Here is a 19,097-nt window from a genome sequence, read left to right on the forward strand (position 1 = left end):
AAAGGCGATATTGCAGGATCTCCAAGAAATAAATCTTGGTACCATTGTGACGCTGATGTTTCAACTGGAATTGAAGAAAAAACCCAGCTTGCATTTTCAATTAATGAGACTACGGTTTTTCTCTTATATTAGAAACTATGAAAAAAAATTTCCTACAGTAAACAATTTAGGGAACTTAGTATTTCTTCAACTCGAACTCTCCATAGCTCGAACTTCTTTGGCTGTACCTTGAAGTTCGAGTTACAGAGATTCGTTTGAATTTTAATATTCCAAAGCTTATAAATCCTCATTAGTGTCCAGGGTGAAAACATCCCTTTGTAGTTCGAATTTCAAATAATGGTTTCGCTTTTTGGAAAGAACCTTAATTAAGCTTCAATACGTGGTACCATTCAAAGTTATCCCATCTACAATACAATTTTTGAAATTGGACAAAGTTCATTACTAAATGTGTTCATTAAACCTCCCGACTATATAAATAAGTGTTCACGAATACTTCCACGTTGCATATTCAATCATGAGATATCTCAGTCCTGTTTTTGTTCATAATTTCAATTTTTCGAATTTTCTCCATTTCAAAAATTCATAAAAAAAGTATTGTAGATGTGACAACTTTGAGTGAATCTACTTATTGAAGCTTAATTCAGGTTCTTTCTAAAAATCGAAACAATTATTTGGAATTCGAAATTCAAAGTGATGTTTTTACCCTGAACCCTTTGAATGAAAATTTATTATTCCGGCCTTGGAATACTGAAATAATTTATATATCTCTGACTCGATCTCAGCATGTCAATAACCTCCCAAGTTTCAATAAATTCTGTCTATTAGTTTGGCTTCGATGGAGGTATTTCCATGAACTTCACCCTGTAGCTTTCTGGGAAAAGCCAGAAATTGAGTTTTTATAGTTGATCCGTACTCAACTAGTCCTACTCTATCTCTGATAAGAGTATGTACAATTACTCTCGGGACATCCTGTATAACCTGAACACACGATCCGTAAGCAAAATTTCAAATGCATATGTGAACTTTTCTTCCAGAATGACGTCTCGAAAAACTCTAAAGATGCAAAATCAACGAAGGCAGTGAAAGACAACGTTACAAGGGTAGTGGTAGTAGCATTAACCCCTGACAGGGCGAGGGAAACATGGGACAAAAAGGTGGAATTTTTGCTTGCTGTTGTTGGATTCGCTGTGGATTTGGGGAACGTGTGGAGATTTCCGTATATTTGCTATCAAAATGGCGGAGGTAATCATTGAATCATGTTGAATGAACTCTCATCTTCTTGAGATTAAACTATTCTTACTAAAATTTTCAACACAGAGGAGAGGCGATAATTTTTTGGCACTGGATAAGGTTTATCCGAAAGTTTTTTGCTTTTCATATACAGTGTGAGTCTTTGACTCATACAAATATTGTAAGAGTAGATTTGTGAGGTCAAAAGAAACACTTTTTTCTTATTGCATGTTTTCCGATTCGATCCTGATAAAAAGACATAGCCATTTTAAGTTTTCATAATGAGCTGTGCCACCCCTGGAAAAACAAAATTACTTTGAGAATAACCAGCTAAATCTGAGACACTACACATCTGTGGATCTTTCAAAAATAGTTGCATTCGGTCAAACTACCCAATTTTTCGAATTCCACAGGTTTTTTTATTTTTGAACATCAAATTGGTCATAATGAGAAAACTAGAAGACAGAGGTGATATCTTGTATTCGAAATAGATTCATCAAATCAAAAACTATATTCCAAACATTATTCTATGGTTCTTCAACAGTCTTTATCTTTTAAACAAAGCCGATTGGGAAAAAATGATAAAAAAAGAGTGTTTCTCTTGACGTCAAGAATCTATTAAAATATTTGTAGGTGTCAAAGACTCACCCTGTATACAGAATGTAAATAAATAGTTGAGAAACAATTTGAAGACTTATTACTTCCCAAAAAATATTGTGGGCCTTATTAATTTTTTCTAAGTAACACCTGCTTCGATGAATTGAACAGACATTATATGGAAGCAAGAAGGCAACAAAAAAAATTTGGTACTGTTCCCCTATAATGCCAGCATTGTCAGCATCAACGATTATAATCTATGGTCAGCAGGATATCTACCAAAGTTCGAATAAGACAATTCCAGTCTATACGACTCACGCTCTACGTAACTGTTGATAAATAATTTTTTTCTCGAAAACCGTTACTTTTAGCAACGAATTACAAGACAGAATACATTTGTTCAAAACGAATTATAGAAGAAAGAAAGTTGTTTCTTTCTACAGTTTTTACTTAAAAAATCAATCACACATTTTATATTTGAACATCAAAAATTAATTTTTCAGTACCTAGTATAATATGAATAAGAAAAAAAGATTCTTGCGGGGGATTCTGGCGTGTAACTAGAGAAAAAGCCTAAGGGCTTAAGTTCACATGAAAGACCTCTAAAAACTTGTCAACATCCCGTATACGAAGATTTCGTTCTCAAATCAAATGGCCAGAATCGCTCCCTGTTAGTAATGATTCATTTATCGATTCTGCATGGCAAAAAAAAACTTCCTGACAGCCATCCATGTGACATGGATCATTAACGCCTATTCATACAGCTGCAGCGTATTTCACCAGGCAAATTTTCCTGTTTATTCATGCTGTTATCGAGTTATGCCCTCTATGCCGAAGATAAGGATAATTTCATTCACTATGCGAACTTATAACTCACTCGCGAAATTCAATAGACCATTGGTCTGATCATATTAAGAGCCAGGACTACCGCGCCAAAGGAAACAGGATAGATATCCCTAACAATGTGACATAAAACGTAATATTCCATCTGAGGATCATTCTTGATTGTGGGAGTCCTCATTATAAGAATTGGAATGTATGAAGAGCTGTAAAACCAGATAGTTTCTTCGCTGGAATAATTTGAGTATTAAATAATAATATTCATTTAAACTAATTTAAAGTTAATTTACATTAAACAACTTTATAGCAAAGAGAGACTTTCAGAGAATATTTTGAATGAATCCTGAAGATATCTTGGTCAGTTGAATACAGAAGAAGCTGTTTTTTTAAACGGCCATTGAACATAATGTCCTGTTTATCAGACTTTTCTATATTACAGTCAATAACTCTCGTTCATTTGGATTTTTCGATAATTTAAAGTTCTTCCAGATTTCTCAAATTACACTCGAGTAGTCACAAAGGCACCCTACTCTCAAACTTTTTGTAATTCGATATCAGTGCCCCCCAAATCTTTATAATTAGGACAACCTACTTTTTGCATTGAAAAGATAAAGTTGAGTTCCATCCGGATCAGAATCGAAATGAGCACCAGAAAGAATAACTCTCTTTCATTTTATGGAAAGCAACTTGCTTTTGAAGCTATAGAGAATGTTTCATTGAAAAATAATCAATTGATAATAATTAACTCAGTTTGAATATTACTATGATCATGTTGGTTTTGAAATATCAAGAGTGGACGATTCTTATAGATTTCAATATCCATATTTCATTCAAATTTGAGAATATCTCTCATAGAAAAATACTCAGTGAAATGTTCCTTATGTTTTCCCTACTTTCAAAGACATCTGTAATGTATTTTGATATGTTAAAGTACCTGGTAGAACACACATTCTAACAACTAAATATAAATGTATGTACTGGGATGCTGAATCACCTCTATATTTCGTAATCCCAGGCGAAAATGTTCATGTTCAAACTGGTAATTTATTTTCAAAGTTCAGCCTCTATAATCCTCTAGCAGAAAACTTCCAATCAAAACTTTGAATATAAAACCAGTGATACATGAAGATATTTGAATTTGTCCTAATTCGTAGACAAAGCACCCAGAAATTAGAAGTGGGGTAGTAATATTCTATAAATTTGGAAAATGCCCCTATTAGGTAATTAATCTCTTGAAGAATTTAATAATTTGTCTGCAGCCGTTAATTTTTCTTCCAATTTAATCGAGAACGTTTGTACCAGACAGTCAGTAAAGAGAAGTAGAAAATCCTTCGATATTTCTAGGATGTTCAGATTTTTTATCATCGTTCTCGTTCATATCATTAGAATCCGAGACTAGAAGAATTATCGAGAGATCCTTCAAACATATTACAGATTACAGAATCTAGTAGTTATGACTGTATCAAGTGAGAGAAACAAGAACTGAGGGAGAAAAAGCAATCATTTTCGTTCGTTGCAAAATAACCCATCAACGATGTTTTTTTTCTTAAATTCCACCGTACCTACGCTTTCGCATAGTCGATTAGCTCTCATCTGGATGAATGTTCGGCATTCATTAGACGCACGTGTACTACGTTTTCTAGGCAAAAGGGGGTTGTTCCATTTTGAGTGGTCTAATCCACACGATTTCCAATATTCGCACGTGAAATACGCACTTCATACACTGAAACCCACTTTAAGCGGAATTTAAATGAGAACACCTCGTGATAGAAATCATTTTCAGTACATCTAAATTTTTTTTTGAGGGAAATCACTCAAAGCTTTCTCCATTGGGAATATTCAACATTCCATTCAAGATTCGTTGCGATCTTGCAGATTTTTGCAAATTTTTGACCATCCCAATTGCATTGACATTTCCTATACCTCGCAATATATTTTGTTTTTGTGAAAAAGATGTAATTTACTAACCAACTGATTTTATCTAGGTGCTTTTCTAATCCCTTACACCATTATGCTGGTTTTTGGTGGGCTGCCGCTCTTTTATATGGAATTAGCCTTAGGCCAATTTCATCGTAGTGGATGTTTGACCATATGGAAAAAGATATGTCCCGCTATAAAGGGTGAGTATTTGATAATTCGATATTTTTCAGTCTTTTGAGAATTTCTGCCTCAAGCATTTCAAATAAGGGACCTCGAATACAGGACAGGCAGAGTGTAACAAATAAATTGTGTTTTTTGGACGTTACTACACCACTAAGACCCATTTGCACCAATACCCCTTAAAACGAGTACTTAACTAAGTGTCGTTTTAAGTTAATGGACGCTTAATTTTATTCCCAGTTGCACGACTGTGGCTTAACAGAATCTTAAGTAAAGGGCCCTTAAGTTTTTATATCTAGTGATATTTCTGTTTTTTATTTAGGTGCAACTTCATCCTAGTCCAATAAAGCTATTTCATTGGTTGGCCGGTTGCCGATGATCGTTGTCATTTCATTAACGTAACTTAATTGTCCTGTCAGTCAGTTTCAAGTAAATTATTATATTATTATCAAAGAGTAATAACTTTTTGTTGTTGAATTAGTATTATTATTGATAATGATAAGAATTGTCAAATAAAGGGTACCTGAGTTTATATAAGTACAACACTCTTTGTAAGGTCTTGTGTGAATTTGTTTTATTAATGTTGAAGAGGAACGTGAAGAAAATGTCCTTATTGTCCTTGTTAGTACGAATACGATGAATGATTGCCCAGCAAGTGGTGGTAATCTACAAAGGGCACTCAACTTCTCATCAGAAGAAAAGAGTTTGTTGCTAACTATAGTATGATTTGTGACACAAAATTGAAAATTGATAGACTGATGGCATAACAATAAAGGCAAAAGAAAAGGCTTGATATTCAATAATGAATTCATTCAATTTTCGAAATCCATCAAAAATGGGAAGTTCTGCAGCCAGTTCAACAAATTATTTTAGGTTAGAATCCCGCCCTTAAATACCTAAGTGGTCATTACAGGAGCGCTTAAATTTAAGGTAAGCTTTAGCCATTTAAATGTCACTTAACAGTTGGTGAAACGTAATTTAAGTTAAGGGTTCATTTTAAGGGACACTTTACACTAAGTGCGTTTGGTGCAAACGGGTCTTAATATAATTTGATGAAAATTTGATAGAATAAACAGTGGTAAGGACTTCTTAAAATACTGCCCTTAAATTTAAATTAGTTTGTTTAGTTTACCAGGGCGGACTTGGTTGTACATTTTAATGCTTACATTTTTAACAACCTGTATGAATAGGAGTTAAAAAAAAAATTTGGATACCTTGAACTGAATAAATAATAAATAAACTTAATAAAAGGTACTCTTGTTCATTGTCGATAAAATGAAGCGTTTTCGAAAAACAAAATAATAAAATCACGGTACGAGAATCAAAACACTAAAAACCTCTTGTATCTAAATGGTCATCTGAAATCTTACGAAATTTCATATGATTCTGCAAATGGCCCTCGAATTAATATTTTAACCAATCTTAGGGTCTTAAAAACACATTTGAAACACAGATGGCGCTCGCATAACTTCAGTCACTTCGTTTCCCATCTTTCTACTCTTCAATCTTTGATTATTATTTATTTATTTGAATAAAACCTCAAGCAATCTTGATGAGACTGACAGCGGGTTCCACAAAACTTTGATTGCCCGATCAACGATTTGACAGTCTCTCGATTTCCAAATGAAATCACTGAACCGTTTTTAATTTCAATTGATAATCATTAAATGAGCGGAGATAGATAATAATTTCATGCGAGAATGATAATCTGAATGCTCAAGACTAAGTTATCCATGGAAAACAAATTGACGTTTATCCATCAACCAAGCTTTGATTCCCCGATCACGCTTTGTGAAACCGGGGGTTAGCCTTCTTTGAAAGATTTCGCATTTATAGACAGAACGACATAGGACATCGTCGATCTTCCAATTGAATTCAGTTCGCAGACTTCTTCGAATTTGGGAAGATGGAGGGTCAAGTGCAACTAGAGAACATACAGCCCTCAGACGATTAATTCAATAGCCACGGGTGAATCACTGTTTTCCCTCATTCCGCGAAAGCATCCTCAATCTTAATGATCGATCACTTAGCATTTCTCGAGTACTTCGAGTGATAAGGAGCTCCTCGAACTCTATTAATTCAGTGGTGCCAATGTAAAAACGACGTGAAGTCCGAAACGAGGTTGATTCGGTTTAGCAAGAGTAGCATCAGACAGCAGAAACGTTTTAGTTTAAGGGTGGCAACGCTTGGGGGCTCATGTTCGATTCATTAGTGCCTTATCTCCGGAAAACATTCATATGGATGGGGAGATATCGAACGAAGCAACAGGCCTGGATCTGGAAAATGGGAAAGTTCTCGTAGCAGGTGAATGATTCTCCTGTTACCCATCCATCCCGTTCGTTCTTTCGGATGCATTGAGGAATGGAATACATATATTATATTCTAGCAGCTATAGGATAATAATAGGTCCGTAAAAAGATGGAACTGTGCTTGTTATCAGCCCTATTGAATAAATATTTTTGAGCTATGGGTGTTGAAATGATATAGCGCGAGAATAGGAAAGGTAACTTGAGTAGCTGAATGCTTTTTGACAAGTTGAGAGCATATTAGAAGGAAGGAGGATAGAGAGGACAAGCTCTAGATTTTCCATCTATTTTGGAATGACCGTTCTTCTCATAATATCTTCTGTCGTGACAAATGGACAGGGAATTACATTCCTTCTCTATTAGCACAAACTTTGAGTATTCAACCTCAATACTCAAGGACACAAAGTAGTCCTGCAGACACATCCATAGGACGTGTCTTCGGACTTTACATCCAATAGATATCCCGTTGGGACAATCATTAGATATATCACAACGATATAAAAAGGGATATTTACTACGCCACGTTACCTGACTACCTATAGTACTTATTAACCGTCTTAGTTTCTTAGATACAATTGCGCTACCTCAGAAGCAGCTGTGGTATATTCTTAGTTGGCCTTGTCATATTATGTAAATGTTAAATGGTCCGTATTATGTCCGTCACACCTACTGAATATCCGATATGGACATCTTTTGGACATTGCCTGTATTAAGTTGGTCAGGGACTATTTTACGATTATATGATATGGACATATGTTATATGATCCTTTTGTGCCCTTCACGGGCAGATATTTGATATTCAGTATGGACATTGTATAGATTATTTGGACAAACAATGGATATATCGTGAACGTCCTAATACTGTCCAAAAACAAACATCCAAAACCGATAAATGAACATGAATTGTACGCACCAAGGAAGTTGTATGCTATAAGGGTTACTTGTGAATGAATTATTAATGTTATAATAGTTCCAATAAATAATGTACTATACAAAATCATGTATTCATGTTCATGTGAGGTGGAAAAATAGGAATGAAAACACAGAACAAATATGCCTTTTCTTTTCAGAAAATTGATGAAAAATGTATGAAGGTAAATTGGAATTTACAATATGAAAAAAAATCTATTTGAATTTCGAGGATATAATGGAAAAATATCAAGCAATTCATATATAAATGAGTTATTCAACCACGTGTACTCAAATAACTAATCCTAATGAGTCAGGTAATTAAGTTTTTAGTTTAATCATGGATTTTCATCAAGTTACGATCACATAAATTCGATAACACCACGTTGGAAATTAAGTCGAATAAGTCCTAACTGTAAAACTATTTTGCATATTGAATATACATTTGCACAGGGTGCAAATGAATATTTGCGAAAAACTCATTTCTAATTACTAATAAGTAATTATTTTTATAGTTTAAGTCAAAATCTCATTGAAACATTTTATAATTTGGGAGCTGAAAGTTTAGAAAGGAGTGAACATTTCGTATGTTTTTAGAAATAAATCTGCGCCCTCGGAAGAGCATTTTCAGTACCTCTACTCAAAAGATTATAAATGGTGTATATTTGGTAGGGGAGATTGGGTAAGTGGATACATATTACACAAATGAATCATCTGAAAGATGAGAATGAAAAGGCACCAAAAACAAAAGAAACATTCGTTGATCATTTAAACTCATCCAATTACACATCAATTTAATTGCTATCACTGAATCCCCTTAAGTATGAATTATTTGTACAGAATTAAAGTGGCGGAAAATTATCCCCAAAAATATAGAAGGTTTAAAAGAATAGTAGCGAAAAAATTTCAGGGGTAATTCCTTATCAAAAAATAATGTGGATCTCTCATATAATTTTTTTTTAACAGCAACGGTTTAAATACAGCATCCTATAAAGATGGCACCTGACGAGCAATTTTTAATTTTTTTCTCAGAAACCAGTGAACTCACAGAAATAAAATTGAGCGACAAGGAAATAATAAAAAAATTGGTGGTGTTGCCTTATAATTGCCAAAGGTAGAAAAAGCAACCCCATAATCTGTTGCTCAAGAAATCCTTTATGAAAAAGTAGAAAGAACAACATTATTTTTTGACAAGAGATCCCTCCTTAAATTTTTCGTAACTATTCATTCACACCCTGGATATTTTCAATCATTTGTAAAACGAACGAAATCCTAGTCATATACATACTGATTATATGAAAATTTATGATGGGATCTTCTTATTTTCAATGGCAAAAGCTGAGTTTCTATTAACAGAACCACTTTAAAAGAATTGAGTTCGCGCGGCATTGGGTTCACAGTGAACTCATTTATTACAAGTCCACTCTCCGAAATTCACCAGAACAGTCACGAAAGCATAAATAACTAATAAAATAAATGTAGGATTTCCCACCAAGTCTACTTGGTAAAATAGAAGTTGTCCTTTGCTACCTACAATATTTAATGCCACGGACCTGTTGAGTGATTAAATTTGGTATGGAGAATTATTCTTTTCGGAATGTAGGTATAAAATACCCCACTTTCATCAATCGAAGGAAAACGATGTCAAGTCAAATTTGAAATGATACGAGGATATATTGAAAAATTGTTAGCCTACTATAGAAACAAACAAAATTTCAATGTCAAAATATTTTATTACTCAACATATTCTCCTCTTAATTGGATACATTTATCACAGCGAACCTGCGACGTCTCTAGACCTTTCAAAAAAATGTTTCTTCTTGCCCTGCAAACCAGAGTGTCGCTATTCCATCGATTGTTGCTTTGTTTCTGGATCGTAGAAATGTACCCAAGTCTCATCCATAGTAACAAATCGGTTTAAGAAGTCTACATCGTTTTCAAATAGAGCACAGATCAAACGCGATGCTTCTACCCTTGCACGCTTTTGGTCAACATTCAAACATTTGGGGATCCATTTTGCACCAATTTTTGTCATGTCCAAATTGACGTGAACTTTATGATGAACGCGTTCATATGAAATATTCAGTGCTTCAGATTTCCTTTTCAACCCAATTCGACGGTCTGATAAAATCATGTCATGAACATCTTCAATGGAAAATTTACCTCTTTTGAAGCTTGCAGTCCTATTTTTCACGGTCGCATACGAAGGACATTGATCACCAAGGGTATTAAGCATATCCATCAGTTACTTGATGGTGGCTCGATACTCAAATTTTTCGATTTTCACCATTTCGGTGGACATCTTCCTTTTAATTTATTGCGTAACTCTGGTTTACTTTTTTGACCTCAAAATTCACACTGACACTTCTAATGAGTTATTGTTCGTTGCTATGGTAACGCAATATTTTTTTTATGCATGTCTAGGCTAACTAGCTATCAATACATCCTCGTATTTTATTGAGAGTATAGATATGACTGAGCAGGGTACTTATATTTTTCTGTAAAAAAGAGTCATTATATATTGATCGATTAAAAGTAAGTTTTTCATTTTCAATGCCACTTCTTCGAATAATTCACTGGCATATGTGTTTATCATTTCAGTCTTCATTATACGTTATTTTGGCAAAATGAATTAATTGAAAGGATTATATATGCTAGGTAATACATATTCTGAGCTTCAGCTATAATTAAGATGCTTGAATGCTTTATTTTTATTATTATTATTTCACCCTATTTGCCAGTATTTATCTTAGTAGAATTCACGAAAAAACATGAAAGGTCGAAGCTCATTTTGTTTCATCAACTTTTCGGAATGAGCAAAAAATGAAATTTTCTATTTCAGGATATTATGCTCGATTCACTATTGCCCAAATTGAATCCAAATATGCGTAGAACCTTTGAGTATGGTTAATACTTAATGGAACAACGGAACAAACTGGCGAATGCGCTTATAATAAAACATATACTCTTCAGTGAAGTATCAGGGAAAGAGTTCCCTAATTGTATAATACGAAATAAACTGGGAGAAGATTAAATCCATACCTGCAACCCGCATAAATGAGAACAAAAAGGCTCACAATGAATTTTACATATATCCCCTCAGTAGAATAGGTAGTTTGTCTGGCAGATCATACCAGGTTTTATGCCTGAAAACCTTCCAGATTAAAGGATTCATACAGTGACTTATTGTCTCGTAATTCGCCAAAAAAATTTCAGGGAACAGAAATTAGTTTCGTGCTTCAATTGCTAATGAAGCAGAGATTCAACTCAGGGGCTCATATGAAATAAAGGAGGATGCAAAAAGGATCATTCTTGATCCTTTTTTCTATAAGTCTTCTTAATGATTAAAGTTTCATATCATTAGAGATTTTTTTACACCTTATTGTAACGATAGATAATAAGAGGTGTGGTGGATGATCTGTTACTAATGCTATTGAATTGATGTGGCCGATAATTGATGAAAATCTATAACTTAACTGAAAATTGAATTAGCTGATTCTTACTAGGATGAGTTGAGGAGTGGTTAAATAACTTATATCAGTGAAGATTTCAGGGTGATTAATTCATAGGTTGATTTTGTGATATATTTTGAAACAATGTTTTCTTAGATTTAATAAGGTATGGTTAAATTAATACGAGTATGTATTGATATCTAGTTAGCCTAGACCATTTCAATGCATAAAAAAAATATTGCGTTACCATAGCAACGAACAATAACTCATTAGAAGTGTCATTGTGAAGTTTGAGGTCAAAAAAATAAACCAGAGTTACGCAATAAAGAAAGAAGATGTCCACTGAATTTGTGAAAATCGAAACATTGGAGTATTGAGCCATCATCAAGTACCTGTATTTAAAAGGACCAAGAGGTAAGCAGATTTACGAAGATATGCTTAATACTCTTGGTAATCAATGTCCTTCGTATGCGACCGTGAAAAATTGGACTGCAAGCTTCAAAAGAGGTAAATTTTCCATTGAAGATGATGACCGATCGGGAAGGCCAGTTTCTATGTCAGTTGTCGAAAATATCGATGCAGTTCATGACATGAATTTATCAGACCGTCCAATTGGGCTAAAACGGATATCTGAAGCACTGAATACATATTTCATACTAACGCGTTCATCATAGTTCACGTCGATTTGGACATGAGAAAAATTGCTGCAAAAAGTATCTCCAAATATTTGAATGTTGACCAAAAGCGTGCAAGGGTAGAAGCATCGCGTTCGATCTGTGCTCGATTTGAAAATGATGTAGACTTCTTAAACCGAATTGTTGCTATGGATGAGACTTGGGTACATTTCTACGATCCAGAAACGAAGCAAAAATTGATGGAATGGCGACACTCTGGTTCTCCAAGACCGAAGAAGTTTCGTGTCCAAAAATCTGCTGGAAAAGTTCTTGCTTCTTGGGTTTGCCATGGAGTAATCATGATTGATTTTTTGGATAAGAGTAGAACGATAACAGATTACTATTCGACATTACTAACAACTCTACGGGAAAAAAATTAAAGAGAAAAGACGCGGAAAGCTATCCAAAGGTGTTTTGTTTTTGCAGGACAACGCCCCTGCATACAAATCTCATGTTGCCATGCAAAAATTCGTGATTTAGGGTTTGAATTACTAGAACACCCCCCTTATTTACCAGATTTGGCTCCATCTGACTATCATCTCTTTCCTCAACTGAAAAAAAGTTTAAAAGGTCGTAAATTTTCTTCCAACGAGGAGATAATAAAAGCTGTGGAGGTCTGGTTTGCAGAGCAAGAAGAAACATTTTTTTTAAAGGTCTAGAGACGTGTTGCAGGTTCGCTGTAATAAATGTATCCAATTAAGAGGAGAATATGTTGAGTAATAAAATATTTTGACATTGAAATTTTGTTTGGTTCCATAGTAGGCTAAGAATTTTTCAAATATAGCCTCGTAAGTATAATTATAAGGGTTCTTTGAATACATAATTAATATCGTTACTGAAAGGTGTTGAACCATATTTCAAGTAATTATACATACACATCAGTTCTAAAGCTAGGGGTACCTATACGTCGTATCATTTTTTATATTATACCTTATTCACCGGGTTTCATAAAGCTTGAACAGGGAATCAACGCTTGATTGACGAATAGACGTCAGTTTGTTCTCAATCGATAATTCAGTAATGATCATTGAGAATATCATTCTCGCATCAAATTATGATGTTCATACGTACATTAAAATATTCTCAATTGCCACTTCTTTAATATATTCAGAAATGAAAAGGTTTCAGTGATTTCGTTATAGAAATCGAGTGACTGTCAAATCGTTGATCAGACAATCAAAGTTTTATGAAACTCACTGTCAGTCTTTGGGCAGAAGTCATCTTTTGCTGTGGAAAAATCGTTGTACCGAACACGAATGTGATTTACGTGACGTCATTGTCATTGCGACGAGAAGTTAGGATAATAGGTATTATTCCTAAAAGCAGCGCCATCACCGAACCATGAAGAGCATTGGCAATTATTCTCTTGTCCCAAGGACACAATTTCTACATCAACGTTCTGAACGACTAGAATTGGTACAACAGTTTGAAACACACCTCCTTCGAGCTTTGTTTACACTTCCATTATCCACGGTAATTGCCACTTTTAAGAGAACGTTCATCGGTCTACCTCAAGGGAATTCTTTGAGCTCTTCACTTGGGATATAAAGAATCACGGTTAGATCCGCTAGGAAAATCAGACTTATTTTGGATTCCTGAATCGGATGTGCCTATTGTAGTTAATCAATAATAACAAAGAAGAATTTTATACCTGTTTTCCAATCTGAAACCTACTGAATGTACAAGCATACAGGTTTAAGGTCCCCCAGGTACATCGATTCCATAGAAAATGTTAATTTTTTTGATTTAATTGATGTTACACGCTCTTACGATTAGTCTGAACTACTCATGGATTGAATTGGAAATGTTTCCAAGAAAATTCACTCTTCCGTGATTGATGCACTTTACAAAACCACCATATTGGGGTATTCCTCAAGGTAAATTAATTATGAACTTGCCTAAATGGACTAAATGGTATGGGATAGATAACAAGCCTTTGTGCCTATAATCACTTTATTGAAGAGAGGCGGAAGTCAGAAGGATTTCATCCAAAGAAAGTCCTGTCAATTTCTTCAAAAATGGATTAGACCCATTGACAGCATACGAAGTGGAAAATTAATGACTATTTTCTTCAATACTCCAATTCATATTGGTCTTCTGACTCTTCTTTAATTGGATATACAGGGTGAGTCTTTGACTCGTACAATTATTTCAACAGTAGATTCTTGAGTAGAGTTAAAATATTCTTTAGATAGCGTCCTACTCAGTTTCAAGAATTGGTCATAATGATGAAACTGGAAGACGTGGGTAATATCTTGTGTTCGAAAAAATCATCGAATGAATGAAAAACTATATTCCGAAATTCATTTAATTCGATGAAACCGTTTGGGAGACAATTTTTTTCTGGTTTTTCAACAGCCTTTATCTTTCAAACCGAGCCGTTTCGAAAAAAAAATTATAGGAAAAAAGTGTTTCACTTGACCTTAAGAATCTACTGTTAAAATATTAGTACGAGTCAAAGACTCACTCTGTATGTATGCTGTGACATTGCTGCCATCGATTTTTTTCTGAATTTGGATGGTACCTGAAGAGCAATTTTTAATTTCTTTCTTTGAAAGCAGAAAAATGAAATTCAGCAGATATTCTATAGGAGAGTTGCTTCCCCATAATGTCAGTAGGATATATCCACTAGGCAAATTTAAGTTCGAAAATAATTCCAGCCTGTACGAGTTGTACGACTTAGGCTAAGTAACTGTTGATATTTTTTTTTTCAAAAACTGTTTCTTATTCTTATCCCCTTTCTTCAAAATGAATCAAGCTATCAGAAAATAATTTTTCAATGGTATAATTAAACTTTATAGGTGGTTTTTTACCATTTGCAATTATAGAGGAAAACACCGACAATTTTTTTCGTTGTCTTCATTCCTTCCAATTTTCTGGTTACTAAAAAAAATTGCTTTTCAGGAAGCTTCAAAAAATTAAATTCATATTATTTGTGGATATACCACATAAACCTTTCACGCATATTCACTTGTTCAAATTATATCTGTATGAAGAATAACTCGAATTACATTTGGAAATGAGGGTAGTACTACGTTTACCTACCAGAAATGATCAATCAGTTCTTATATTTCTAGGTGTTGGGTACGCTATCTGCTTGATGGACGTCTATATGGGCATGTACTACAATACAATCATCGGATGGGCTGTATACTATTTGATAGCCTCTTTTCAGTCCGAGTTACCATGGGTATCTTGCCACAACAGTTGGAACACCCCTAATTGCCGTCCGATCACAAGGCTCTTTCCTAATGTAACGGCCTCAAGTCCAGCTAGAGAATTTTTCGAGTGAGTTTAACATACAAACAATCTATATAAAAAATCATGGCTCCATCATCCACTATTTTATTGTTTTCCGCATTGAAGAAGCTAAATTTTAAGTTGTAATCTGCTCAATCACTTAGTAAATGATACCTCGAAATATTAGGTTGATTTTTTGTTTAAATTCATAGCCATAAACAATTTCCTCCTTCTTATTTCAGGAGGGAAGTTCTCGAGCAATATAAGGCAGATAGCCTCAACAGAATGGGGCCTATTAAACCAACTTTAGCGTTATGTGTTTTTGCTGTTTTTGTCCTTGTATATTTTTCCTTATGGAAAGGAGTTCGAAGTACGGGTAAAGTAAGTATTAGCGCAACATGTTTTATCGCGATTTTGAAGACCACACTTTGGAAGGAAATTTTTTGTTCAGGACCGAAGGCCTTAGGTTTATAACAAGAAATTATTCGTACTTTGGAGGAAAGTACACAAAATACGTTGAGAGCAATTTGAAAATTCACAAATCTATATGATAATTTCAGGTCAATCATATTCATCACCATTTAGATCTGACGAAAATCTATGGCTTGCTACACAAACAAAATTTGCAAATCACTTATTTGATCGAAAATTGCAAAGTATACAGGGTGTCTTCTAATTGAATGTCAATATTTATGGGGGTGATTTTTGGGCCCATTTTAAGAAGAAAACTTTATATGAACATATGTCCTAAACGTCTTACCTATTGAGATACAGGGTGGTATTATTTAGACAGTCAGTGGCACGCCACTGACATGAGCAAATTTGATCTCTTGAATTTTTTTAGCACGACTCACGGGTTCCACCTAAAAAAATTAAATTTACGTATGTCTCTGCATGGTGATATTGTCATATGTATGTATTAAGGATATTGTTATGATCATGCAGAGAAACGGTTTTTATTTTTTTAAGCGGAAACCGTGAATCGGATGGAAAAAAGTCATGTGATCAACTTTGGTAAGGAATAATTGCGAAATTCAAAAATAATTTTTATTTCAGGAAAAAGTCTGTGGCGTACCATCAATGTCTGCCAAAATAGGTAGGTCAAATTACGTACGAACGCCACTGGTAGAAATTAAGCAAAAAGTGATACATTAAAAAATACCTCTTGATACATAGTATACATGTATGACAAATTTCATTGAAATATTTGAAGTGGTATTGAAGATATTGATAATAAATGATTGATTTTTGAAAACTTTACCACCCTGTATCTCGAAAAATAAGACGTTTAGGACATATGTTCATAAAAAGTTTTTTTCTTAAAATGGGCCCAAAAATCACCCCCTTGATTTTGAAACCAATCAAATTAACCACGACTTTTGAAAATGTTCTGCATTGAAAAATTAAAGGCTGTTTTCAAAATTTAATGAGAAATTTATAAGAAATTCTAAAGGGGCTATTTTCTAATAAGATTTTTGTCTTGTGGTCGGTACAGGGCTCGCTAAAAAATAATCCAATATGTATTCCAATATAGAGAGTGTCCTCGAAAATGTCAGACAAATTTCTTATATTCTGTGAATTTTTCAGGCGGTTTGGATAACAGCTCTAGCTCCATACGTGGTCCTAATTATTCTCCTAGTACGTGGAGTTTCTCTTCCTGGTGCTTCTAACGGTATTCGTTACTACCTTACTCCAGAATGGCATAAACTATACAATACCAAAGTTTGGATAGATGCAGCGGCTCAAATATTTTTTTCTCTCGGTCCAGGATTCGGAACTTTGTTAGCCTTGTCCAGTTACAACAAGTTCAACAATAATTGCTACAGAGACGCCTTACTCACTAGCACCATAAATTGTTTGACTAGTTTTTTGGCAGGATTCGTTATTTTTTCCGTACTTGGTTACATGGCACATGTACAGAATAAAAGTATAGAACAAGTGGGATTAGAAGGTAAAGTTTGATCGTGATCAGGAGTATTCGAGAAATAAATTACACCTATCATTATTTTTAGGTCCAGGACTTGTGTTTATCGTTTATCCTGAAGCGATAGCCACTATGTCAGGATCAGTCTTCTGGTCGATTATATTTTTCTTGATGCTCATTACCTTAGGTTTAGACAGTACTTTTGGAGGCTTAGAAGCAATGATTACAGCTCTTTGTGATGAGTATCCAAAAACTTTGGGCAGACATCGAGAAATTTTTGTTGCTCTCCTTTTGCTTGGAATTTATATATGTGCCTTACCCACCACAACATACGTGAGTTCAAAAATCATCTAAACTGCGCAAAAAAATTAACGCACGTTATGGAAATCTCAAATTTATTCTACAACTGAAGGTGTTCTCAATGATAATTATTTTCATCAGAATTATGCATGCATATGTTATCCACGTTCAACGGTTTTCTTCAATACAGATGTTTTTTCCCAGCAGGAATAAAAAAAGATGATATTATCCGATTTTGAATGTATTGGCTCCATTCTAAAATCAGTTGTTCTCGATCAATTCTAGTGATCAATAGTTTTTCTTTCGTTTGATTTTCTACACTCAATCGCTATGCAAAGCCAAACACGCAATTTGACCCAAGAGGAATGTGCCCAAGCGGTAGTTTTGCGAGAAGAAGGGTGGACATACACAAGAATTGCAGAAAGGTTTGGAGTTTCCCATACAAGTGTGTCCAGAATGTTGCAGCGATTCGGGGAGACAGGTATGAATGTCCGAAGACCAGGACAGGGTAGACCATGGGTAACAACTGCCATTCAAGAACGTTATTTGAGAGTTTCTTCGTTGAGACAACGGTTTGCAACCGCTCGTCTCCTTCAAATTCAGCTTGAGCAAACTCATGAGGTGCAAATTAGCACTCAGACAATCAGAAATCGCCTCAAAGAATATGATTTAAGGCCTCGTGTCGCGGCAAGAGGCCCAGCTCTTACCCCAGCCCATCGAAGGGCGCGTTTGGATTTTGCGGGAGAGTATATCCATTGGGAAGAGGCCGATTGGGAAAGAGTTCTCTTTACAGATGAGTCTAGATTCTGCCTCTACCATTGTGATCGACGTTCCCTTGTATACAGACGTCCACATGAAAGATATGCTCAGTGCAATTTCCTGAATACTACTGGTTTCGGGGGAGGATCGATTATGGTATGGGGTGGAATATCTTTGACGCACAGACCTAGTGGTCGTTGATAATGGAGCTATGAATGCTGATAAGTATATAAGGAACATTCTTGAAGAGCATGTAGTGCCATTTGCCCCATACATTGGTGAAAATTTCATTTTTATGGACGATAATGCCAGACCCCATCGTGCGCGCATCGTTCAGGAGTACCTTGAAGAGGTTGAAGTCTCTCAAATGGAGTGGCCAGCAAGAAGTCCAGATTGAGTATGAACCGTCGTTGCCGAGCTGTAATTAACGCAAGGGGTGGAAATACCAAGTATTACATCACTTATCAGCATTTCAGTATTTTGAAAATTGTTCATTTCTCTTCTTTCACATAAGATTCGGTGAAATCCTGAATTTTTCTTCCATTTAATGTGTCTTGTTTCGTTCAAAACCTTCCCGAGAGAACATAAAAAATAAGTTATAAAGACAATGTAGAGTTAACTTTCATTAAAATTGAGATTTTCAGAATGTTCGTTAATTATTTTGCGCAGTGTATATCATGTTCAGATGAATGATAATTTTAATTACAAAAACCTGTTGACCTACCAACTATTCTTACAACTAGTGCGTTTGACACTCTTTGAGAAT

At 34.7% G+C, this 19,097-nt stretch overlaps 1 protein-coding gene across 1 annotated transcript in view; it reads left to right on the forward strand.

Moving 5' to 3' along the window:
• Nucleotides 1–19,097, forward strand: part of LOC123310286 (sodium-dependent serotonin transporter) — a 53,881-nt gene that overhangs the window by 26,543 nt on the left and 8,241 nt on the right. Inside the window, exons 3-8 of the mRNA XM_044893755.1 lie at nt 1,035–1,242; nt 4,653–4,787; nt 15,186–15,396; nt 15,591–15,729; nt 16,936–17,299; nt 17,361–17,605. Of these exons, the coding sequence (XP_044749690.1) occupies nt 1,035–1,242; nt 4,653–4,787; nt 15,186–15,396; nt 15,591–15,729; nt 16,936–17,299; nt 17,361–17,605 (1,302 nt within the window). The remainder of the gene's footprint in view (nt 1–1,034; nt 1,243–4,652; nt 4,788–15,185; nt 15,397–15,590; nt 15,730–16,935; nt 17,300–17,360; nt 17,606–19,097) is intronic.

Source organism: Coccinella septempunctata, chromosome 1 (genome assembly GCF_907165205.1).
Source record: "Coccinella septempunctata chromosome 1, icCocSept1.1, whole genome shotgun sequence".
Taxonomy (NCBI): Eukaryota; Metazoa; Arthropoda; class Insecta; order Coleoptera; family Coccinellidae; genus Coccinella; species Coccinella septempunctata.